We start from the raw sequence: 20,602 nt of genomic DNA, 5'->3' as shown, positions 1-20,602 counted from the left end.
ACAGCAGGAAAAATGATGGAAAGAGCCCAGATCTGGGGCTTGGTTTGAACTCACTTCTGTGAACGAGCTATCTGAGATTAGACAATCAGGTTACCTTTCCGGTCTCGGTTTCGTCAACTTTATAAGAATGATCCTTTCCTTCTATGTCTTTCCTAAGTGGTCAGCTCTTATTTCCTTCCTTCCTTCCTAGTTTTTTGTCCATTTCTATTCTGAGTTTTAAAAGTTCTGTTTTAAGATAGTTTTCTCTATCTACAAATGCTTGTTTAAAGACATTCAAGTTATGATGGAGTGTTATGCTGCTGCTTGTTTCAGCTGAAAATGTTTGGTTTCCACTTGCTCTCCTCACCATGGTTTTTTGAATGGATGCTCCCTGCCATTCCAGTTCAATTTTACCAGTCTCAGATTGCCAGGACAGCAACAAGAGGTGCTCCTATGAAGAGGACGAGGTTATTTGAATGGTTTACTAGGTCTCTTAGTTACACGGGTAAATGAAGGGCATCTTCTTTAGTAAGTGGTATCTTTTCTGGGGGCGTGAGGGGAGGCAAGTATCCTGATTTCCTGCTTCGTACCTTTAATTTCCCCCACTCCTATAATGTCACCACCATGCTTTCAAGGGATGCCTCCCCTCTCTCTCCAGTACCAGCCTCATCCCAACACTGTCCCCTCTGGTCCCACACCCTGTCAAACCCCCTCATTTAAATTCCCCAACAGCCAGTGCTCAGATCCAGCAGCTGTCAGACCTGTTCTCAGGACTGTCCACTCAGGGTGGGGCCGTTTCCCTCCTGGGGGAGGGGACACTTTTGCATGAAACCACTCCTGCTGGAACTCAGCTACAGTGTCTTTATCTCCAACGCGCCTCCACTGGACTCAGCTCCAGACTCAATCCGAAGCTGGTTCTTCTGGTTTTGGATATGTATTCCCCCACTTACACTGAAGTTTACAGCACACCCTGTCTCCTGATTACGTTGGAGGGATGAGTTATGTGTGTTTCGTTTGTTCTCCTTGTGGATCCATTTAGTATCTGAAGGATGTGTGGCAAGATTTATTTAGGTGGCTGCCAACATCCTCTGAAATGAAATTCTTGGACAGGGCTCCAACACTGCAGAATTCTATACCAGTGTTTCTGAGAATATGGTTAACCGGAAATCTCCAAAAATGAGAATGGGAAGCTAAACTGCTTTTCAGGATTTTATTAAAAAATCAACAAGTATTGGGGCAGTTCAGTGGGTTGAGCCTCTGCCTTTGGCTCAGGTCAGAATCTCAGGGTTCTAGAATCGAGCCCCACATCAGGCTCTCTGCTCAGTGGGGAGCCTGCTCCCCCTCTTTCTCTGCCTGCCTATTTGTGATCTCTCTCTCTATTAAAAAAAAAAAAAAATCAACAAGTATTATACCGTATCAATAAGCAAATTCTGTAGTGCCTTAACAGGGGCCCCAAAGAGAGGATCAGAGATCCTCAGCAGCACAAATATTAGGAATCATGGCTCTACAGCCAAACTGCAAATGCATAGTAGCATAACACAAGATGTTCTCTAGAAGAATACATTTAAACCCACCTTTTCCCTGAAAAAGCAAACAAAATCCATATAATAACTGTATGCAGCATCAACCTAAATTTATAGACTATATTGGTTACAGTCACATTGGTGTGAATTTCCAGCAGGTTATCATAGATATTTTTTCATTCCTCTGAGCTAAATGAAATATTAAAAGGAAAAAATGTAATTATTATTAATAGTCCACCCATAAAATTGGTAGTTCACTAGTGTTATACTTAAATTTATATCTTATGCATAGTCTTGAAAATTTTTAAAAAATTTTTATTTTTGGGGTGCCTGGGTGGCTCAGTGGGTTAAAGCCTCTACCTTTGGCTCAGGTCATGATCCCAAGGTCTTGGGATCGAGCCCCGCCTTAGGCTCTCTAATCAGCGGGAAGCCTGCTTCCTCCTCTCTCTCTGCCTACTTGTGATCTCTGTCTGTCAAATAAATAAATAAAATCTTTAAAAATTTTTTTAAAAATCTATTTTTATAAATATATAAATATTTATATTTATTACATACTTATAAATATACTTTTATAAATATATGTTATACATTTATAGATACATATTATTTTATATTTTTATTCTCCTTAAAATATAACCTTTAGCACAACTTAGCTCCTTAACAGTTTTTCAGGTAGTTACTTTCCTTCTTATTTTATGAAATAAACTATAATTTCCATGATTTAGAAATTATATCAGTAAACATGGCATATTCATTAAAAGAATGAAGAAAGAATAAATATTAGAGAACCTATAGTGGTTGTTTTATCACAAACTGATTGATTTTTGAAAGAGCGCCCACGCAAGAGTGGGGGAAGGGGGAGGGGCATAGGGAGAGAGAATCTTACAAGCTCCACACCCAGTGGGGAGCCCAACTTGGGGTTACATCTCACAGCCCTGAGAGGACGACCTGAGCCGAAATCAAGTCAGATGCTGAACCAACTGAGCCATCCAGGGGCCCCTAAAATATAGATTTTTTTTTTAACTGTCAAAATTAGTCTGTAAAACTGCATCAAAGTTCCCACTGCCAACAGACTTTGGGTTTAACTACTACTCAATATCAGGAGAAAGCATTCCTTTTCCTGTTTAAGTCAATCCATTTAATATTTTTAAAGACAACTGTCACGTTCTTCCCCAAGGCTCAATCACACACGGCCCTATTTTACCTCACCCCCCAATCCTCAGCAATGTCTCATTTAATAAGGCAGAAAAAGCTCAAGATACCATGGTGAGCCAGAAATCCTCAGGCTCCCAAACCACCATCTTACCTCAGACTCATCTGTAGATTCTTCGAGAGACTCAGTTTCCTACAAAGCATAGAGGGGGAAAATAGTCAGAAGGATGACAAAAGAATAAGACACGGGGAAAGAGTCATCCCATCCCCACCATCCACATCCACCTGCCCTTTCTGGGAAGTAATCTGCAGCTACAGTTGAAAGACTCCACGCCTTGTGGGCCTCCCACAACTTCCCACATCTGGCAGAACTGAGATGGTTATCCTGGGGCCACCCAGACCCCCAGCTCCTGCTGACCTCCCTCGAGTGGACAGCAGGTTAACGAATGGCCTCAGGAACTATCGTGTGAGTACACAGAAAGCACTTTCTTTCGCTAAAAATGGAAACAGGTCTGGCAAAGCAGCCTTACTTACTGATCTTGGAAAGGAAGAGGAAACTGCCATCTCAAATTATCTATAAGCCAATTTTTATACTGAAAAGCCCTTGTGCTATTAATTATTGTGCTATTAATCTGGTGAAGTCAAAATGATTGTCTCGCTTAAACAGCTTTTTACAAAAGAATTCCCCTAGAGTAGTACCTATCAGACATTGTGCAAACAAGCTCCATAATTTACATTCACTCTTTAAACCATTAACTGGAAGACAAATTCTGCCATTTAACACAGTTTCCCCCTTGCTAGACAATGAATCTTGCTGCTCTGGAGAAAACAAAGCAAAAAGGGAAAAAATTGACTTGATCCTGCTAATCTCTCACCTGTCCAGTGAAAGAGAGAATCTGCTGATGCCATGCATCCTCAAAGAGGTCAGCAAAATGAAGATTTACTTAACGTACTTATAGATATCAATAGCAATAAAAAGTTACAACTAATATGCTGACACTGAATGTAAGCATTTTACAACGATCCATGAGATAAAGAACAAAAAAATGGGGCAAGGACATTTTAGATATGACTAGTAGTTTTCAAGAAAAAAAAAATAAACATTTTAAAGCAAGTCAGATGCATATATTACTCGGCAAAAGTTGTATAGCAGCAGAGACACAAATCTGGTGTTTGAAAGAATTTTATTTTCATTCATGGAAAATTAAGAAGAACCTGGAAGGTGCAGGCTGCCTGTGGAATGCCTTGTGGACAATACAGTTCCTGCTCTCAAAGGCCATCTGTAAAATGGGGACGAATGCTACCTGTAATTAAGAGTTTTATTGTAGTTGTATCACTACCCATGAGGAACCTAAGAATCTGTTCTAAATCTCAACGTGGCCTATTTAGTTGGAATGTTCTTCTAAGTACTAGAAAATTCCCATTAATTTGGAGCTATAATCTCTCCACAGTAACTTTTTGTTCTTAGCACCAATAAGACACATAAAAAATCCAATTCTACTATTTGACAGTTCTCCAAAGTTAATGACACGTATCATGCCTGCCCTTCTAAATTGTTTTTCCTCTGTGCTAACCATCCCCAGATCCTGGTTCTCATCCACTTACCATCCTGATCCTTCTCTTTTGGACACACTCCATTTATTATTAACAGTCACCATTCTGACATCTTTACTGAACATCTATTATATATATCCCCGCAATGCTAAATGCTTTGCACCTAGCATCTTAGAATTTCCTAATGACCCTCAAGGTAAGAACATTGAGGCTTAAAGGTTGAACTTAATGACTTCTGACACCCTTTCTGCCCCTGACTGTTCCTAAATATTGAGATACTAACATCAGCAAAACGAGGCTTTGACGACCATGCCAGTGACCTGCACCTAGATTCCTATTCCCCAACTCAAGACTTTAAAAGGACACTGGACTGCTCTTTCCAGAAAAAATTTCTTAAGGAAATTTCTTATTTGAAATCCATTCTTATTTGAAATCCATTCAACGAGGTACAAAGGGGGAAAGGTGCAAATGTCCCATTTATGTTCTTCATTAAAACAAAAGTATTATGTCCCCATGCAGCAATTTCAACCCAAAACTCAAAATCAAATTACATGCCTAATCTGTACTGAAAAGCACGCAGCACCAGAATCCGACACCATGCAGCATGAGGCTCTCAGAAAACCAAGTTTTCAGGGAAAACCAGGGTCTCAGAGAAGCTTCCTGGGGCTGCTGGTATCAGTGAGAATATTTACTCCAGACACTCTAAACCCCCAGCACCAGCAAAAACCTCCCAAATGTAGTTGTGGCCTCAAGAGAAATCACATATTGTCCATAATCCCACCAAAGCAATGCACGAGTGACTTCAGGAATCAGTCTGGCCTCCTGTTTCTTAGCTTCATCCACTCAATAAGCCCCTGTGTTTAATGTTCTAGAGACTGAGGGGCAAACCAGAAGTTAGCAAGTGAATGTCCCAGGGAAGGATCCAAGAAGCCAGGCTGAACGGTGAGAAAGGTTACAATTCAGAAAGAGTCAGTGGTATTCAAACATTTTTTAACATCACACTCTTTTAAAGAACTTAAATCTTGAAAATACAAGTTACAAAACTGTGCTGTTCTCTAAGTGAAATAAACCAGACATATACTGTAGATTCCACTTATATGAGGCAGAAAGTAGAACAGAATAGATTAGGGGTTGGGGCGGGGTGATAGGGGGATTAGTGTTTAATGGGTACAGAGTTTCAGTCTGTGATCACAGAAAGTTCTAGAGTTGTATGGTGGAGTAATGGCTGAACAATGAAGAAAATGGACTTAATGTTGCCAAATCATATACTTAAAAATGGTTAAAGTGGGGGCACCTGGGTGGCTCAGTGGTTTAGGCTGCTGCCTTTGGCTCGGGTCATGATCTCAGGGTCCTGGGATCGAGCCCCGCATTGGGCTCTCTGCTCCGCAGGAAGCCTGCTTCCCTCTCTCTCTCTCTGCCTGCCTCTCTGCCTGCTTGTGATCTCTGTCTGTCAAATAAATAAATAAAATCTTAAAAAAAAAATGGTTAAAGTGGTAAATATTATGTATATTTTACCACAATAAAAAGAAAACTATGCTGCTGTTTGAAGCAAACATGATGAGCCAGAAGGCACAGAGTGATGCAAATGTGAAGCAGAACAAAATCTAGGCAACAGCTGAAAGCTAAACTCAACAACTTGTTCTGCAAACCAATCCCTTACACTCAATCACATATCCAACAAACCTGGTGCCTTGACATGGCCCCTCTTGAACCTGTATACTATGGGGGGGGGGGTGGTTGTATGTGCAATATCTGGGGAAGAAATGGAGGCTGGAGCCCCGGGAAGGTTTGCTCTGAGGCCAGCAGGATGAAGAAAGACAGCACAGCCCAGGCCCCAGGCAATCAGCCTGGCTTGGGGATGGACCTGAAACACTGCCACCTTCTCTGCTGCACTGCCACCTTCTCTCCTTCCCAACAGACTGGGTGACACAGCTAAGCGTAGTGGAAGACAGGGTGAGAGAGATCCCAATGTCAGACACAGGCAGACATAAGAGGATATATTTGTGTGATACGTATCTGTTATTCCTGTATCATTGAGGCCTCAATTTCTAAAAGCCTGGTTGAGTAGGAAAGCTGAAAGAGCACCTGGGGAGCAGGCAAGAGCAGGCAGACTCAGGGTACCAACCCCGTTGAGCCCCACAGGCTCAGCTACCACACTCATCCGAGTCTGCAAAGGAAGGAAAACCTGGATGTCTGCCCAGTGTGGAAAAAAGGACCAGCGAGGCGACCTAGTGACCCAGTGCCAAATCTGACTGCATCACAATCACATAAACTCCGTTTGGAGAAATGGCTACACCCAGGCAAACACTCCATCTTCACAGTCTCTGATGCAGTCAGTCTAAATAAGAGCCTCAAATCACAAGCATTTGGTAACAAAAACAATGAGGAGGGAGCAAGTGCCCAGAAGAAACAGAGTCAAGGGTGAATGAACAGCCAAGAACCGGGAGCTGCATGAAACACAGAACCCCAGACCTGAGGAGGGCTCCCCTTCCGAAGCGGTAATGTGGGTACCAGAGAAACCACAAATAATCAGCTGGTGACACCGGCCTTCAGCCAGCCAGTCCAGACAAAGGAGAGGAAAAACTCATAAGGCAATAAGCACATCCAGCTAAGCTAATCTGTGACTACACTTTAGTTACACGATGGTAAAGAGTGGATCTTCCCAAAATTTCTGATTCTTTGTTTTAGCAAACTCTTGTCTGGCTTTATTTTTTCTGTTATTAGTGAAGTTGCTTTTAAAAGATCTCGATCAAACTATTAAAAAAAGAGACTACTACATTCTTGAGCAAAGCCCAAGTTTGAATAATAAACTGTCATCTGACACAGAAAGACACTTTGTCCTGGCCACGTTAACATACTTTATCTCATTTCATACTCACAAGGGTTCTGGAAAGTAAATGCCCCAGTTTGCAGGCAAGAAAGCTGAGGGAAGTATTTGTTGGTTTGACTTAGATTTTCCACATGGGGCACAATCACGGGGGAGTATATGTGCTCCTGAACTGCCATCTGATAAACAGTAAATGTTCGATGATAAGGATAACAATTCCCCAAATTCTAAAGTGTAAAGGGAAAATTAAAAAAAAAAGGAACTCTCCTCTCTTGTCAAGGAATATGTGGTCTGACTGATCAAATATTTTAATAGACTAGGCTCCCCGATGGTTTGGGGTACCTGGGGGGATGGCAAAGCAGGAATGTGGGAAATGCAACCCACAATACATATGAATTACTAACTTGCAGAAGTTTCAAGTTAAGATAAAACAACACAAATTCCACTGCATCTAATTTATAATTTGACATTTTCAATTCAGAAGGCTATTCTCCTCCTAATGAATTCATTTAAACATTTTATTAAGCACCTAGTACCTGTAAAGCACTAGCCCTGTGAGAGATACAGACATGAGCAGGCTCTGTCCTTATTCTTGAAGACTCAGCAATCTGTAGTAGACATAAGACAAATACACAAACAACCAGACTTCAAGCAGAATGTTATCCATAAAAGAGGTATGAACAAATACTGTTGGGTATCTGTGATAATGAAGGTCACCTATAAATCACTTTAGAGCTAAGTAAAACAGCTGGTTAGAAGATTTCCAGGCAGAATAAAGGGTATTAGTCCTTTCTGTGAACTATGTAATATATATGTAGTTATTTCTGCAAACTACCTTGACCATACCCAGCACAAAGATTTCCCAATGACTTAAAAAAATGTTCAATCATATCCAAAAAAATGATTTCCTAGTTTGAGAGCCTATGAACTATATTACATTATGTTAATTCAGTACAGATCTTACCATTTTGGTTCTGTCTAGAATTAAAGAGGAAAAAACCCACAATCACCAAAGAATACAATGCTCAGAAAAGAGGAGAGATTTAGTTTTGTCCTGCGCATCATAAAGGGCTGTTTGTATTGAGAGTGCACGATGCCAAGGAAAAGCTTCTTTTGACTTAACCCATCATTGTAGCTAATTTTAATACACATCTCAATTCATAAAGTGTTCGGGGGAGGGAATTATGTCAAGATTTTCTAAAAGGTTCAAAGTGGCAGAACAGAACAATTGGTAAATTCATTTACCTCCCCTTTTGTGCCCTTTTAGCCTTTAAAAAACTATATATGAAAGGCCAGATTTTAATGGCTTCCTACTGTGAAATGCACAAATCAAGCAGGGTGAGAAAAGTCTAACCACCGTTAACCTATAAAGGACTGATAATGTAGGTAAAATTATTTACTAGCTTTAAAAAATGAACAGGACAATTTGTGAATGTTTGCTTCTTTCTGCAATTGACAAAATATTGGTCTTTTTTGAGAATGATAGTCTATGCAGACTGTTAAAGGGTCAAAGGTGAAATCACGACTTGAAGGACATTTATTAAGGTGATAAGGGCTCACTTTATTTCATAAAGTAATAATAATAAAATAAATAAAAATTAGAATTAGGTTCTAGTTAAAAATTAGAATTAAATTAATAATATAGAATTAATTAACAGAATTAATCAGCTAAAATGAGAATTAGTATTTTTTAAAAGGTGGAGTGGAGTATTTTAGTGAAAAATTGTGAACTCTGGCAATAGAAGACTGGAGGCTTATTATAGATATAAGCCTGAATAAGTTACTTTAGTTGTCTGAATTCCCATTTGCTTATGTACACAATTCAATCATTTAACACATATTGTGGCACTATTCTAGATATCGGGCAAACAGCACTGAACAAATGCTTGCCATCATGAAGCTTACATTCTAATGGGGAGAATATACAGAAATGAACATAGAAACATATAGAACAAATAACAGAAATTTTAAAACACACTATGTCAGATGGTGATGAGTGTTAAGGAGGAAAATAATGCAAGAGGTTTCAAAGAATGATCAAAGAAGATCTCACTGCAAAAGATAACACTTGGACAAAGACATGAAAGAACTGAGGGAGAAAGTCCTATAGATATCTGGGGTCAAAAAAGGGAGCAGCAGGAGTAAAGGCCCTGAGGTAGAAACATGCCAGCCTGTTGAATGAACAGTAAGAAAGCCAAGTGTATCTGATGCTACCCAGTAACAGAAGGGAAGCAGGGAAGAGTAGTGGAAAATTAAGTCAGAAAAGGGAAAACGAGCATCTGGGACAAGGTTCTACAGGGCAACTCAAGTATTCTAAGCAAGTCTGGCTTTTCCTCAGAGGGCAATGGGAAGCCATTACAATGTTTGGAACAGAGCAAGTGCTTGTCCTGACTTATATATCAGAATAAACATTAACCATACAGAATTGTTTTGCAAGGACCAAATGTGACATAAAGGGTTTATACTGGAAAGTGCTATAAAATTTCAAAGCATTCTTATTATATCACTAACTTTCTACATGTGCTCTTTCCATAAGACAATTTTGCCAAACTTCCATACAAAACACTACTAAATAAATACTAAGCACTACTTTCCCCATTTCTACTATCTTCTATCTAAGATCTTGGCTTTTTACTTTTCAGTCAGACTACAAATAAGCTATATTTCAACCTGAAAGACCAACAGAGTGAAAACCAATTTCACCACTATCATCAAACCCAGCAATGACTCATGAAATTACATGTGCTTAACGAGCATTTTTCCTTTAAAGTGACCAGATCAGAAAAGGGAGGTTTCAGTGGCTGGTAGCAACACTCCTGTTAACACAATGACCACCCAAACCCAATTTCTATCTTATTTCTTAATTACTGATATTTATCAAATGTACCCAATGTAAATTTTCATTATGTAAATGAAGTATGTTACAAATGGTACAAATTATCAACTAGTTAAACTTCTTTTGTTATGGTACAGCTCATCATAAATCACTTTTTAGAAGCAATTACGGAAACTGATGACCCTGTTAATTTGTAAGGAAAAACAATGACAACCTGAAATGGTCCTGGAAATGGAAAAAAAAAAAAAAAAAGAAAGAAAGAAAGAAAAGGTATTTCCTCACATTCTGGCCTTTGCACTTTTCTGTCTTCTTGATGTCACTTTTTCATTTCAACTAACTTTTACTACCACTACCGCCTGTAGGAAAATAACTCTTATCGCCATCACTAACTACTCCTCTAAACTCCACGCCCCATTGCCAAGCGTGGGCCGGCTTTGCAGCCTGATGTTCCGCCAGCAACAAATACTCTCACGCAATCCTTACTAAGCCCAACTTTCACTAAGCACTCTAACTGCTGTACTAACTTATTCTTTCTTAAACCACTCTCACAGAAAGTCACTTTTTTAACTCCATCTTAGATTTAAAGTTAAATAACTAGCCCAATGTCACATATTAAGAAAGAGAACCACCACGGGAACGTAGGTATTCTTGATCCAGAACAATGCACTTAACCACGGCTGCACGCCATAGCTGACTTAGCTTTGTACCTAAAAACAATAGGTACGAAACAAAACTCATCTCCTCGCTCCTAGCTGGCTCTTTTGCAAAGCAACTCTGCCTTAACTTCGACTGGAAAGGAACTGAAATTTCAATTACCCGGCCTCAAAACTCAAGCCATCTCTTATGTTCCCCCAAGAGCAGTCAGTCCCTGGGACAGGCTGACTTCAAGCCAAAATTTCACGGAGGAAAGACCACGGGGCAGCGGCAAAGCAAGGCCGCTTCACCAACGCCGGGGGTGCAGTCGGAGCCCTTCCCCCCGGGTGCCCTCCAGAGCTGACATCCCACCCGCTCCTCTGCTCCCCGACACGGACACTGCCAGCTGCGCGCCCCACCGTGGGCGGACCTGCCTCGCCCTCCCGCAGCTCCGCAACCCAACACGCTCCGCTCCAAGCCCCAACCGGCTCATCCTCGCTTCTCACTCCTTTGCCTAACAGTTACAGCCTTTACCTGCTCCTCCGCTTCCGCCATGGTGTCCCCGGGGAGTCACATGACAGACCCGGAAATGAGAGAAACCGAGACACTGGGGCCCAGGGGCTCCTGGGAAATGTAGTTTTAGCAGCATCTGACCGAGACTTCTTTTCTAGTTGGTGAGCAGATTGGGCCTCATCTCTGCTTCTGACTTTCCAAGCTCAGTGGAGTTGTACTGTGCGGAATCTGAGCAGAACCGTTGTTAATTCTATGATTTATTTTACTGTTGCTCTTACTGGTCTCATGATTATGATATTATTTACTAATATTTATTATATATCAGTTATTATATATAACTCTAACTCAGGGTTAGAGTTTTGGATGAATTTTTTCATTTAATCCTTCTGGCAATCCCTAGTGCTTTCCCCATTTATAGAGAACACTATGGCTCAGAGGTCACAAAACTTGTGAGAGGCAGAAGTACCACTAAAATTTGGCTGTGTCTAATGCCAAAGACTCCATTATTAGCAAATGCTGCTTAGTCTACAAGTGTTGTTGTCCTTTTAAAAAAAAAAATATGTTACGTGAATATAAAGCATATGTCAGTCTTGGCAGTGGAGAATCAGATAAAAAATTATATTTCAAAAATATTTGGTTAGCTTGTACTGCTTACCGCTTTAAGTTGCAATCTTCTTTTGGCATCTGGACATTGAAGTTAAAAACTGTTGTTTCATTAAATTAATTGTTAAACTTTTATCGGATCTATTCTATAAGTAAATATTTAAAATAGAATATAAATTTGTCCTTGGTAAAATCTGTAAAACCATTGTATTTCTTTCATCCTCTCCATGTTTCTGGACATTATGAGCTCTTCTTTCTAATCCTCAGACATTTGTAGTATCTCGTCCAAAAATAGACATTTTCTTCTTTCTGGTCATCTCCAGGAAGTGATAACTAGCAAAAAATGCCACAAATGACAATAGATGGTGGGTTCCTAGTGCCCTTTTTTCCTCCTGTGACTCACTGACTCTGATCTAGAAGTAACTCCTAAAAGGAGGTCTCTAACTGTAGCCTGGTCAACCCATGATTCCTGTGGTCTAAGTAAGTGACCTCGTGTGAGACACTTGTGTTTTCCCCAGGATTTAAACGATCTTAGCCCCACCCTCTTTCTCTAACCCTTGCTGGGGTCCTCCTCCCAGTCTGCTGATCACTCAGTCACAAGGGAATGATAAAAGACCAACTCAAGGCCTTTATGTATCTATAACCAAGCACCAACTACCCTAAGTTTTGACCTTTTCAATCAGAGAGTTTCTAAGATCTCTTGTAAAGCAGCTTGAACCCAAACATTGCTCTCAAGTTCCATTACTTCAAGTCCTACAAGAACCCTTATACAGACCACAAAGATATGCAAGCCTTCAATCCACAGGGAAAAGAAATAAGCCTAGCCCTTCTACTTTTCAGACTTTCCTTTAAAAACTGTAATTTTATCTTTTTCCAATAAGATCTAGGCTCACCCATAAAACTCTAGTGGGTTTGATTGAAGATAGCCAAAGTTTACTGCAGAATTTCCTCTGCTCCCTCAAACCTCAGAGACTCTGGATTCCCCAAGGCTTTTCCCCATTCAGTGTACTGTCTTGGATCTTCTGTTTCCTTTTGGACAGACTGGAAAGTGAAGAGACTGGGATACAGAATGATGCACTAGCGGAAGAAACCCACTACAGGCTAGCAGGTTCACACTGTGCCTGTTGGCAAGATGAAATTCACACTTGACCTCAGAGCCCTAAGTTTTCTCCTGTGAAATGAGAGTTTTGGGCTATCTTGTATAAGAGATCTTCTCACCTCCTGCTACTGAAAGTGTGGTCCACAGACTAGGAGCATCAATATCATCTGGGAGCTTATTATAACTGAAGAGTTTTAGGCCCCTCCAAAAATCTAGAGCCCAAATCTGGGCTTTAATAATAACCCCAAGGGAAATATATGTACAATAGAGTCTAAGAGGTCCTCAACCCAACAGTCTTTCATTTTATGTCAAATCACCCGCTTTTTCTTGCCCATCGTTCCTTCACCCTCCCACCTTTAAACTGTGGAGATAATGGTAAGAGGAAACATTTTTCTCAAATGCACATGGAAAGTTCACAAATATAGACCATATTCTTGGCCATAAGACCCACTTTAAAAAATTCAAAAGATCAGAAATCATAAAACTTCTTCTCATAGACCATAATGTCATTAAACCAGAAATCAGTAACAGAAAGATAACTGGAAAATCATAAATACAGAGCTTAAACAACACACTTCTATGCAGTACACGTGTCAAAAAATAATTCTTGAGAAATATTTTTAAATATTTTGAAATAAATAAAAATGAAAATACAACTCATCAAAAGTTGTAGCATGCAGTAAAAGCAGTGTTGAGAAGGGAATTTGTAGCATTGAAGGCATACATTAGAAAAAAAGAGAGATTTTAAAATCAATAACCTAAGTTTCCACATTGGGAAACCAGCAAAAGATAAGCAAACTAAATCCAAAGTAACCAGAAGAAAAATAATAAGAATTAGAGCAGATCAATGAAAATGGTAACAAAAAGTCAATTGAGAAAATCAACAAAATCAAAAGCTGGTTCTATGAAAAGATCAGTAAAATCAATAAGGCAGGCTAAGAAAAAGAGAGGGCATAAATTACTAATCTCAGAAATGAAAGAGGAGACATAAAATACAGTTTCTGTGGACTTTGGGAGGATGATAAAGGAATACTGTAAATAATTTTATGCCCACAAATTTGATAATCTAGATGAAATAAACCAATTCCTGCTAAAAGCACCCAAGAGGAAATAGACAATGTTATGTTTATATCTACTGAAAAAATAAGATCGGGGCACCTGGTGGCTCAGTCCATGAAGTGTGAGACTCTTGATTTTGCTTCAAGTCATGATCTCAGGATCATGAGATAGAGCCCCGCATTGGACTCTGAGCTAGGTGTGGAACCTGTGTGCGGTTCTCCCTCTTCCTCTCCCTTTCCCCCTCCCACTCTCTCTATATATATAAAAAAGAAAATCAATAATTAGCAACATTTCAGAGCATCTGGGTGGCTCAGTCAGTGTCTGCCTTTGGCACAGGTCATGATCTCAGGGTCCTGGGATCAAGCCCCGCATCGGGCTCCCTGCTCAGCGGGAAGCCTGCTTCTCCCTGTCCTACTCGCCCTGCTTGCATTCCTTCTCTTGCTGTCTCTATCTGTCAAATAAATAAAATCTTTAAAATAATAATGATAATAATTAATAACTTTTCAAAAGGCCTAGATGTGTTCATTGGTGAATTATACCAAAAATTTACAGGAGAAATTATGCCAATTCTCTACAGTCTCTTTCAGAGGACAGAAGCAGAAAGAATAGTTCCTAATTCATTCTATGAGACCAGCATTGCTCTAAAAGAGAATGAGACAAAAAACAATACAAGAAAACCATAGACAATATCTCTCACAAACACAAATCCAAAAATCCACAACAAAATATTAACAAATTGTATAAAAAATGTTTAGGGCACCTGGGTAGCTCAGTTGTTAAGCAGCTGCCTTTGGCTTAGGTCATGATCCCAGGCTCCTGGGATTGAGGCCCACATCAGGCTCTCTGCTCAGCAGGAAGCCTGCTTCTCCCTCTCCTGCTCTCCCTGCGTATGTGCTCTCTCTCTGTCAAATGAATAAATAAAATCTTTTAAAAAATATATAAAAACATTACAGACCATAATCAAGTGGGATTTATCTCAGGTATGCAAGACTGGTTAATATTCAAAAATCAATTAACATAATCCATTAAATCAATAGACTAAAAAAGGAAAAAATCACATGATCATGCCAATAAATACAGAAACACCCATTCATGATGAAAAGTCTTGGTAAACTAGAAATAGAGAGAACCTTCTCAAGTTGTTAAAGACTATTTACAAAAACGTGCAGCTAATATAATACTTAACAATGAGAAACTCAAAGCTTTCCCACTAAGGCAAAGATATTCCCTCTCAACATTTTCAACATCATTTTGGAAGTCCTTGCTAATGCAACAAGGCAAAAAACAAAAACAAAAATATACAGATTGGAAAGGAAGACATAAAACTCTTTGTTCACAGTTGACATGATTGTCTATGTAGAAAATTTGAAAGACTTGATCAAAATCTTCTGGAAGTATTAAGTGATTATGGCAAGTTTTCAGGATACAAGCTTAGTATACAAAACTGACTGCTTCCCTACATACCAACAATGAACAAGTAGAATTTGACATGAACAACACAACATAGTTTACACTGCATCCCCCAAATTGATATACTTTTATATAAATCTAACAAATATGTACAGGATTTATACAAGGAATCTATAAAATACTGATTAATAAAATAAAAAAGAACTAAATGAGTAAAAAGACATTCCATGTTCTTAGTTTGGAGGATTCAGTGCTGTCAAGCAATCTTTGACAAAGGAGCAAAGGCAATACAATGGAGCAAAGATAGGCTCTTCAACAAATGGTGCTGGAACAACTAGGTAGCTATACACATGCAAAAAAAAAAAAAAATCTAGACACAGACCTTACACACGTAACAAAAATTAACCCAAAATGGACCATAGACCTCAATGTAAAATGCAAAAATGTAAAATTCCTAGATGATAAAGGAGAAAACCTGGACGACTTTGGGTGTGGTAATGCCTTTTTGAACAACACCAAAGACACCATCCATGAAAGAAATTGAGGATAAGTTAGGTTTTATTAAAATGTAAAACTTCTGCTCTTGAAGAGACAACGTCAAGAGAATGAGAAGACAAAACACAGATTGGGAGAAAATATTTGCAAAAGCCTTACCTGACAAAGGACTGTTATCCAAAATATGCAAAGAACTCTTAAAACTCAACAGTAAGAAAACAAAAAACAACAACAAAAACAAAACATAGGACAAAGACCTTAGCAAATAGCTCACCAAAAAAGATAAACAGAGAGCACATAAGCATATGAAAAGATGCTCCATATCACATGTCATCAGGGAAAGGCAAATTAAAACAACAATGACATACACCACTACGCACCTATTAGAATGTCCAAAATCTGGAACATTCACAGTACCAAATGCTGGCAAGGATGTGCTGTATATTGCTGATGGGAATGCTAAAGAGTACAGCCACTCTAGAAGACAGTTTGTCATTTTTTTCAAAACAAAACATACTCTTACTATACAACCTAGGAATCACGTGCCTTGGTATTTATCCAAAAAAAGTTGGAAATACATGTCTACATAAAAACCTACTCAGAAACCTATTTATAGCAGTTTAATTTACAATTGGTAAAACTTGGAAGCAAACAAGATGTCTTTCCAAAGATGAATAAACAAACTGTATGCCCAGTTTATTTAGTGTCTATAAATAAATTGTATGTCCAAACAACAGTATATTATTCAGCACTAAACAGAAATGAGTTATCAATAAAAGAAAAGACATGGAACAAAGTGATGTGCATATTACTGACTGAAAAAAACAAATCTGAGAAGTTTATATACTGTATCATTCCAACCAAATGACATTCTGGAAAATACAAGACTATGGAGACAGTAAATTGATCAGCAGTTGCCAGTGGTGAGGAGATGGGGGTGGCCAAGAGGGGTTTAGAATAGGTAGGAAGAGCACAGGATTTTTAGGGCAGCGAATATACTCTGAAGGTATCATTATGTTGAATGTTTGTCATTAAACAATTGTCCAATCCCGCAGAATGAACATCAAGAGTGAACTGTAATGTAAACTATGGATTTTGGGTGATGTGTCAGTGCAGGTTCATCCATTGAAACAAATGCACCACTCTGGGGGGAAGTTGCATATGTGGGGGCAGGACATATAAGGGGAATCTCTGGACCTTTCTTTCAACTTTATTGTGAACCTGAAACTGCTCTTTAAGAAGTATTTTGGGAGGGGGCACCTGGGTGGCTCAGTCAATAATGTGGCCAACTCTTGATTTTGGCTCAGATTGTGATCTCGGAGTTATGAGATCAAGCCCCGAGTAGGGCTCTGGACTCAAGGGGATGTCTGCTTGAGGATTCTCTTGCTCTCTTCCTCTGCCATTCCCCCTTTTTAAAAGAAAATGTCATTTTCTGTACAACTATAGAGAACATAAAATAGTATCTTACCCATTGTGAGAGTGGAAAATCCCAGTGGTTACTCTTTCCATGGTAACTTCCCATAAATGATCATCACTTTATGTATGTTAGTACTTCACATATGTGGATTTCTAAAGGGAATGCTGAAGATTAATTTGTTCGTAAAAAGAAAATGGTAATATGTAAGTGATCTGTCAGTAATGTATGGAGAGAGTATGTATGTTCATTGCAATATTCTGAGGGACTATTTTTCTAGATTTTCTACATAGGAATAGCTATATGTGAATTTTGAACACAATTTGGATTGTAATCTATAGATATATGGCAAAATTTAAAAATTTATTAATATAAATTTTAAAAATTTATTAATATGTCATAAATGTAATTCCACTTATATAAACATGGGGCTACAGAATTGTCGATGCTTGTATAGTCTTCTATTGAGTTGGTTATTGTAATTTATGCAGCCAATCCCTTACTTTGAATGTGTAGATTGCTTTCAGTTTTCACTATTATAAATGATATTGTGATAAACATTGTTTCTTTGAGCATTTGTCCATTTTACAAACATTTCCTTAGAAAACTGTGTAGAAATGGAATGGCTTGGTCAGCGGTCCCTTGAAGTTGTCATGAAAGTTCTTTGGAACTATCAAGAAATGCCTTAAAAACAACTTTTGAATACTATTTTGTGGTAATTTTGAATAATTTATTAAGTCTTTCATTCATCCTTTGGATTTCCTAGTTTATGTCTTACTAAGAAATATTTCAAAGACCATCTGTTTGGATTTTCCCCAGACGTAGACTGCTTATGTGCAATCCACTTACCGAACTTCTTTCATATTTTTGACAGAAGAGCACAAAACTAATTTTTTAACTTAAAGCATGAATTCAATCTGTTCAGAATCCAGGTGTTTAGCTGTGCCAAGGAAATGTATTATTTTATAGAGAATCTTTCATTTTCAATCAAAAATTTGAAACAAAATACTTAAACACATCCTGCCATTGGATCCAAATATCATTTGTGAAACAAGGTCCATTTTTCAGCAAGAATCCAATTTCAAGGTATGTTTGTGGAGCAAGACCCTTTCTCTTCCATATATCTCACATCCTTCAGACACAAAGACATTAAACATTGAAAAAGAACAAGAAGACAAGCGAAAAAAGGAAGAGGAAGAAGGTTCTACGGTTGCAGGTGAATACAATGGCCATACCCAACCATGTTCCAAAATGTAACATAACGAGCATATTGTTTACTGAAACTTAATAATCTCCTGTTTAGTTTAAATAGTAATATATTTCTTAGCTAGAAAACTAATCCACAATACTGCTGAATCTGTATGGTCTGAACATTAGAAAACACTACCATTGCAGTTCCAGTAATTAAATTAAAAACAACAACAACAACAAAACTAGGGTTTAATAGTTTGTATTTATTTTGAATATTGGTTCATGAAGAAAACCAAACTTAATCACCCCAGGGTCTTTTTGTTTGTTTTTGTTTTTGTCTTTGTTTACCTCAATGTGTTTCTCCAGTCATTTATTGGAATATGATAACCAAGGAGTTTATCTACCATTTCCGGCATTGTTATCACAGGACAACACAGCCTTAGCTACCAGCCCCTGACTCAGATATGAAGTCTAGAGCCTTTTGATTGTCCCTTTAAGGAGAGGAATGACTTTAAGCACCACTAGGGAAATCCCCCCAAATAAAAACCATACCAAGGAAAATATGAAGAAAAAGGAGGTTTACAAAATGAAAGGTAAGATCACATTGCACACTAAGGAGAAGCCAGACCTATATCTTTGGGTAATCTGTGTTAGACTTTCGTGTGGTATTTCCAGCTGGCTTGACAGCTACTGGAGAAAAATCATTGCCTTGGTCCTCACCAAATGCAGCAACTAGGTCTGGTGTCCCTAGTTGATATACTTCATGAATTTCTTTGACGTATAAGCGCCTGGAAGGTAAGAGAGGAACCCCACTACCAAAAACCCTAACTCCCTACCAACTGCCTCCCAGAGCCGTCTGACATGCTCTCCCTCTGTGCCTGTCCCTCACTCTGGTTCCTGAAGATCTTGCTTCAAACTGGGAAGTTCTGGCCTTGCTATTCCCATAAACCAGCTCCTACCCCTTTTCCTTTATCCCATGCGGCAGACCTCGCTTCCTCTTCTTTTCATTGTGTTTCAACGCCTGTCAATGGTGCAGGTGAGTGGAAAGGAGGAAAGGGAAAAGTCTTTATGATAGGATTGGCCAGGGAGAAAAAAACTATGCCATACCCTCAGTTGATACAGAAGATGGGATAGACTCTACCAAGTCTGATACTGGGTTTCTCCTATCTCTGGTCTGTGTGTTGCAACTGAAAAGACCTAATGGCAGAAAAAGCCTATTTTAAGTATGTATGATATGTGCATTAGACATTTATTGGGTTGTCAGCCCAGCCCCTTTCCTGGGATTGGCCTCCCTACCACCCCATGCCCCTGGCCCATGGGTACCTGCAAAGTCTTTATACTTACTGTATTCAGTTTATTGATCTTTATCCCTTTCCTAGGAATTTAGGAATTAAGACCAAAAGAAATCAAGCTATTTACTGATTCTGTGAAATATCCCAGGAATTTTTTGTTGTTGAAACAATTTCAAATTAGTTTTCTGATACTTACAGTCAAAAGATCTCAAACTGATATGAACACACACACACGTGCACGTGCACATGCGTGCAAACACACAGATGCGGGCTTTCTCCTCTAAGCAATCTTTATATCATATCTTTTCCGCTTTTTCGCTCTTATAAAAGGACTTTGGCAGCCAGGGAACCAGTCTTGATTCTCAGCCCTAATGGGTTAAGGGAGGGAGTCAGAATAGAAACAGGCCTGAATTCCCTGATCTTTGGATGGTCCATTCAATTCCCACTCCCACCTCATTTTGACACATTCCCTTATTTGCAAGGACTATGCTACTGTTTGAATGCCAGTTGAATTTCACCCAGTAACTGATTTTTGCCATGCCTTCTTAGCTAGATATCAGATGAGTGAGTAGTTGCAGATGAATCTGGGTATCCGGCCAGGAGCCATTTTGAAAGGCAGTTTCAAGTTCAGGAGAAATTATAATATTGAGACCCTCAAAGATACTGAATCAATTCTCTGGTTCAGGAAGTAGATGGTATTAGTCTTACATGTCCATTCTTGGCTGATCTAGAGGTGGGATGATTCTGAAGGAGAAAGTGTTCAGGAAAATCTTGAGGTCAACCAGGAAGCCAGCTGAAAACCTATCTGTGATTGCCACAAGAGTATTCTTACTGTAATAACATACTTTGAGTTAAAAAGAACACACCTCCTTCTTGCTTAAGTGGCATGTGGTTGGTAAGAAGGCTCCTTCTCATTGGTAGAAAGGAATAAAGTACTGAACAACCAAGACCTAGACGTACCTTTTTGCAATAAAACACTTCCTAACTAATAATAATATAGTTTACTCTTGGAGCATTGAATT

At 39.0% G+C, this 20,602-nt stretch overlaps 1 protein-coding gene across 3 annotated transcripts in view; it reads right to left on the bottom strand.

Annotated features, from left to right (window-relative positions):
• VPS41 (VPS41 subunit of HOPS complex) overlaps positions 1–11,101 on the bottom strand; it is a 182,834-nt gene extending 171,733 nt beyond the window's left edge. For all 3 annotated transcript variants that reach the window (XM_059397245.1, XM_059397246.1, XM_059397247.1), the window contains exons 1-2: positions 11,039–11,101; positions 2,809–2,847 (exon numbers count right to left, since the gene is read on the bottom strand). In XM_059397245.1, the coding sequence (XP_059253228.1) occupies positions 2,809–2,847; positions 11,039–11,059 (60 nt within the window). In that variant the 5' untranslated portion in view covers positions 11,060–11,101. The remainder of the gene's footprint in view (positions 1–2,808; positions 2,848–11,038) is intronic.
• Positions 11,102–20,602: the final 9,501 nt, after the last annotated feature.

This window comes from Mustela nigripes, chromosome 4, assembly GCF_022355385.1.
Source record: "Mustela nigripes isolate SB6536 chromosome 4, MUSNIG.SB6536, whole genome shotgun sequence".
NCBI lineage: Eukaryota > Metazoa > Chordata > Mammalia > Carnivora > Mustelidae > Mustela > Mustela nigripes.
Note: the sequence above shows the minus strand (reverse complement) of the source record. Positions and strands in the feature narration are given on the sequence as shown.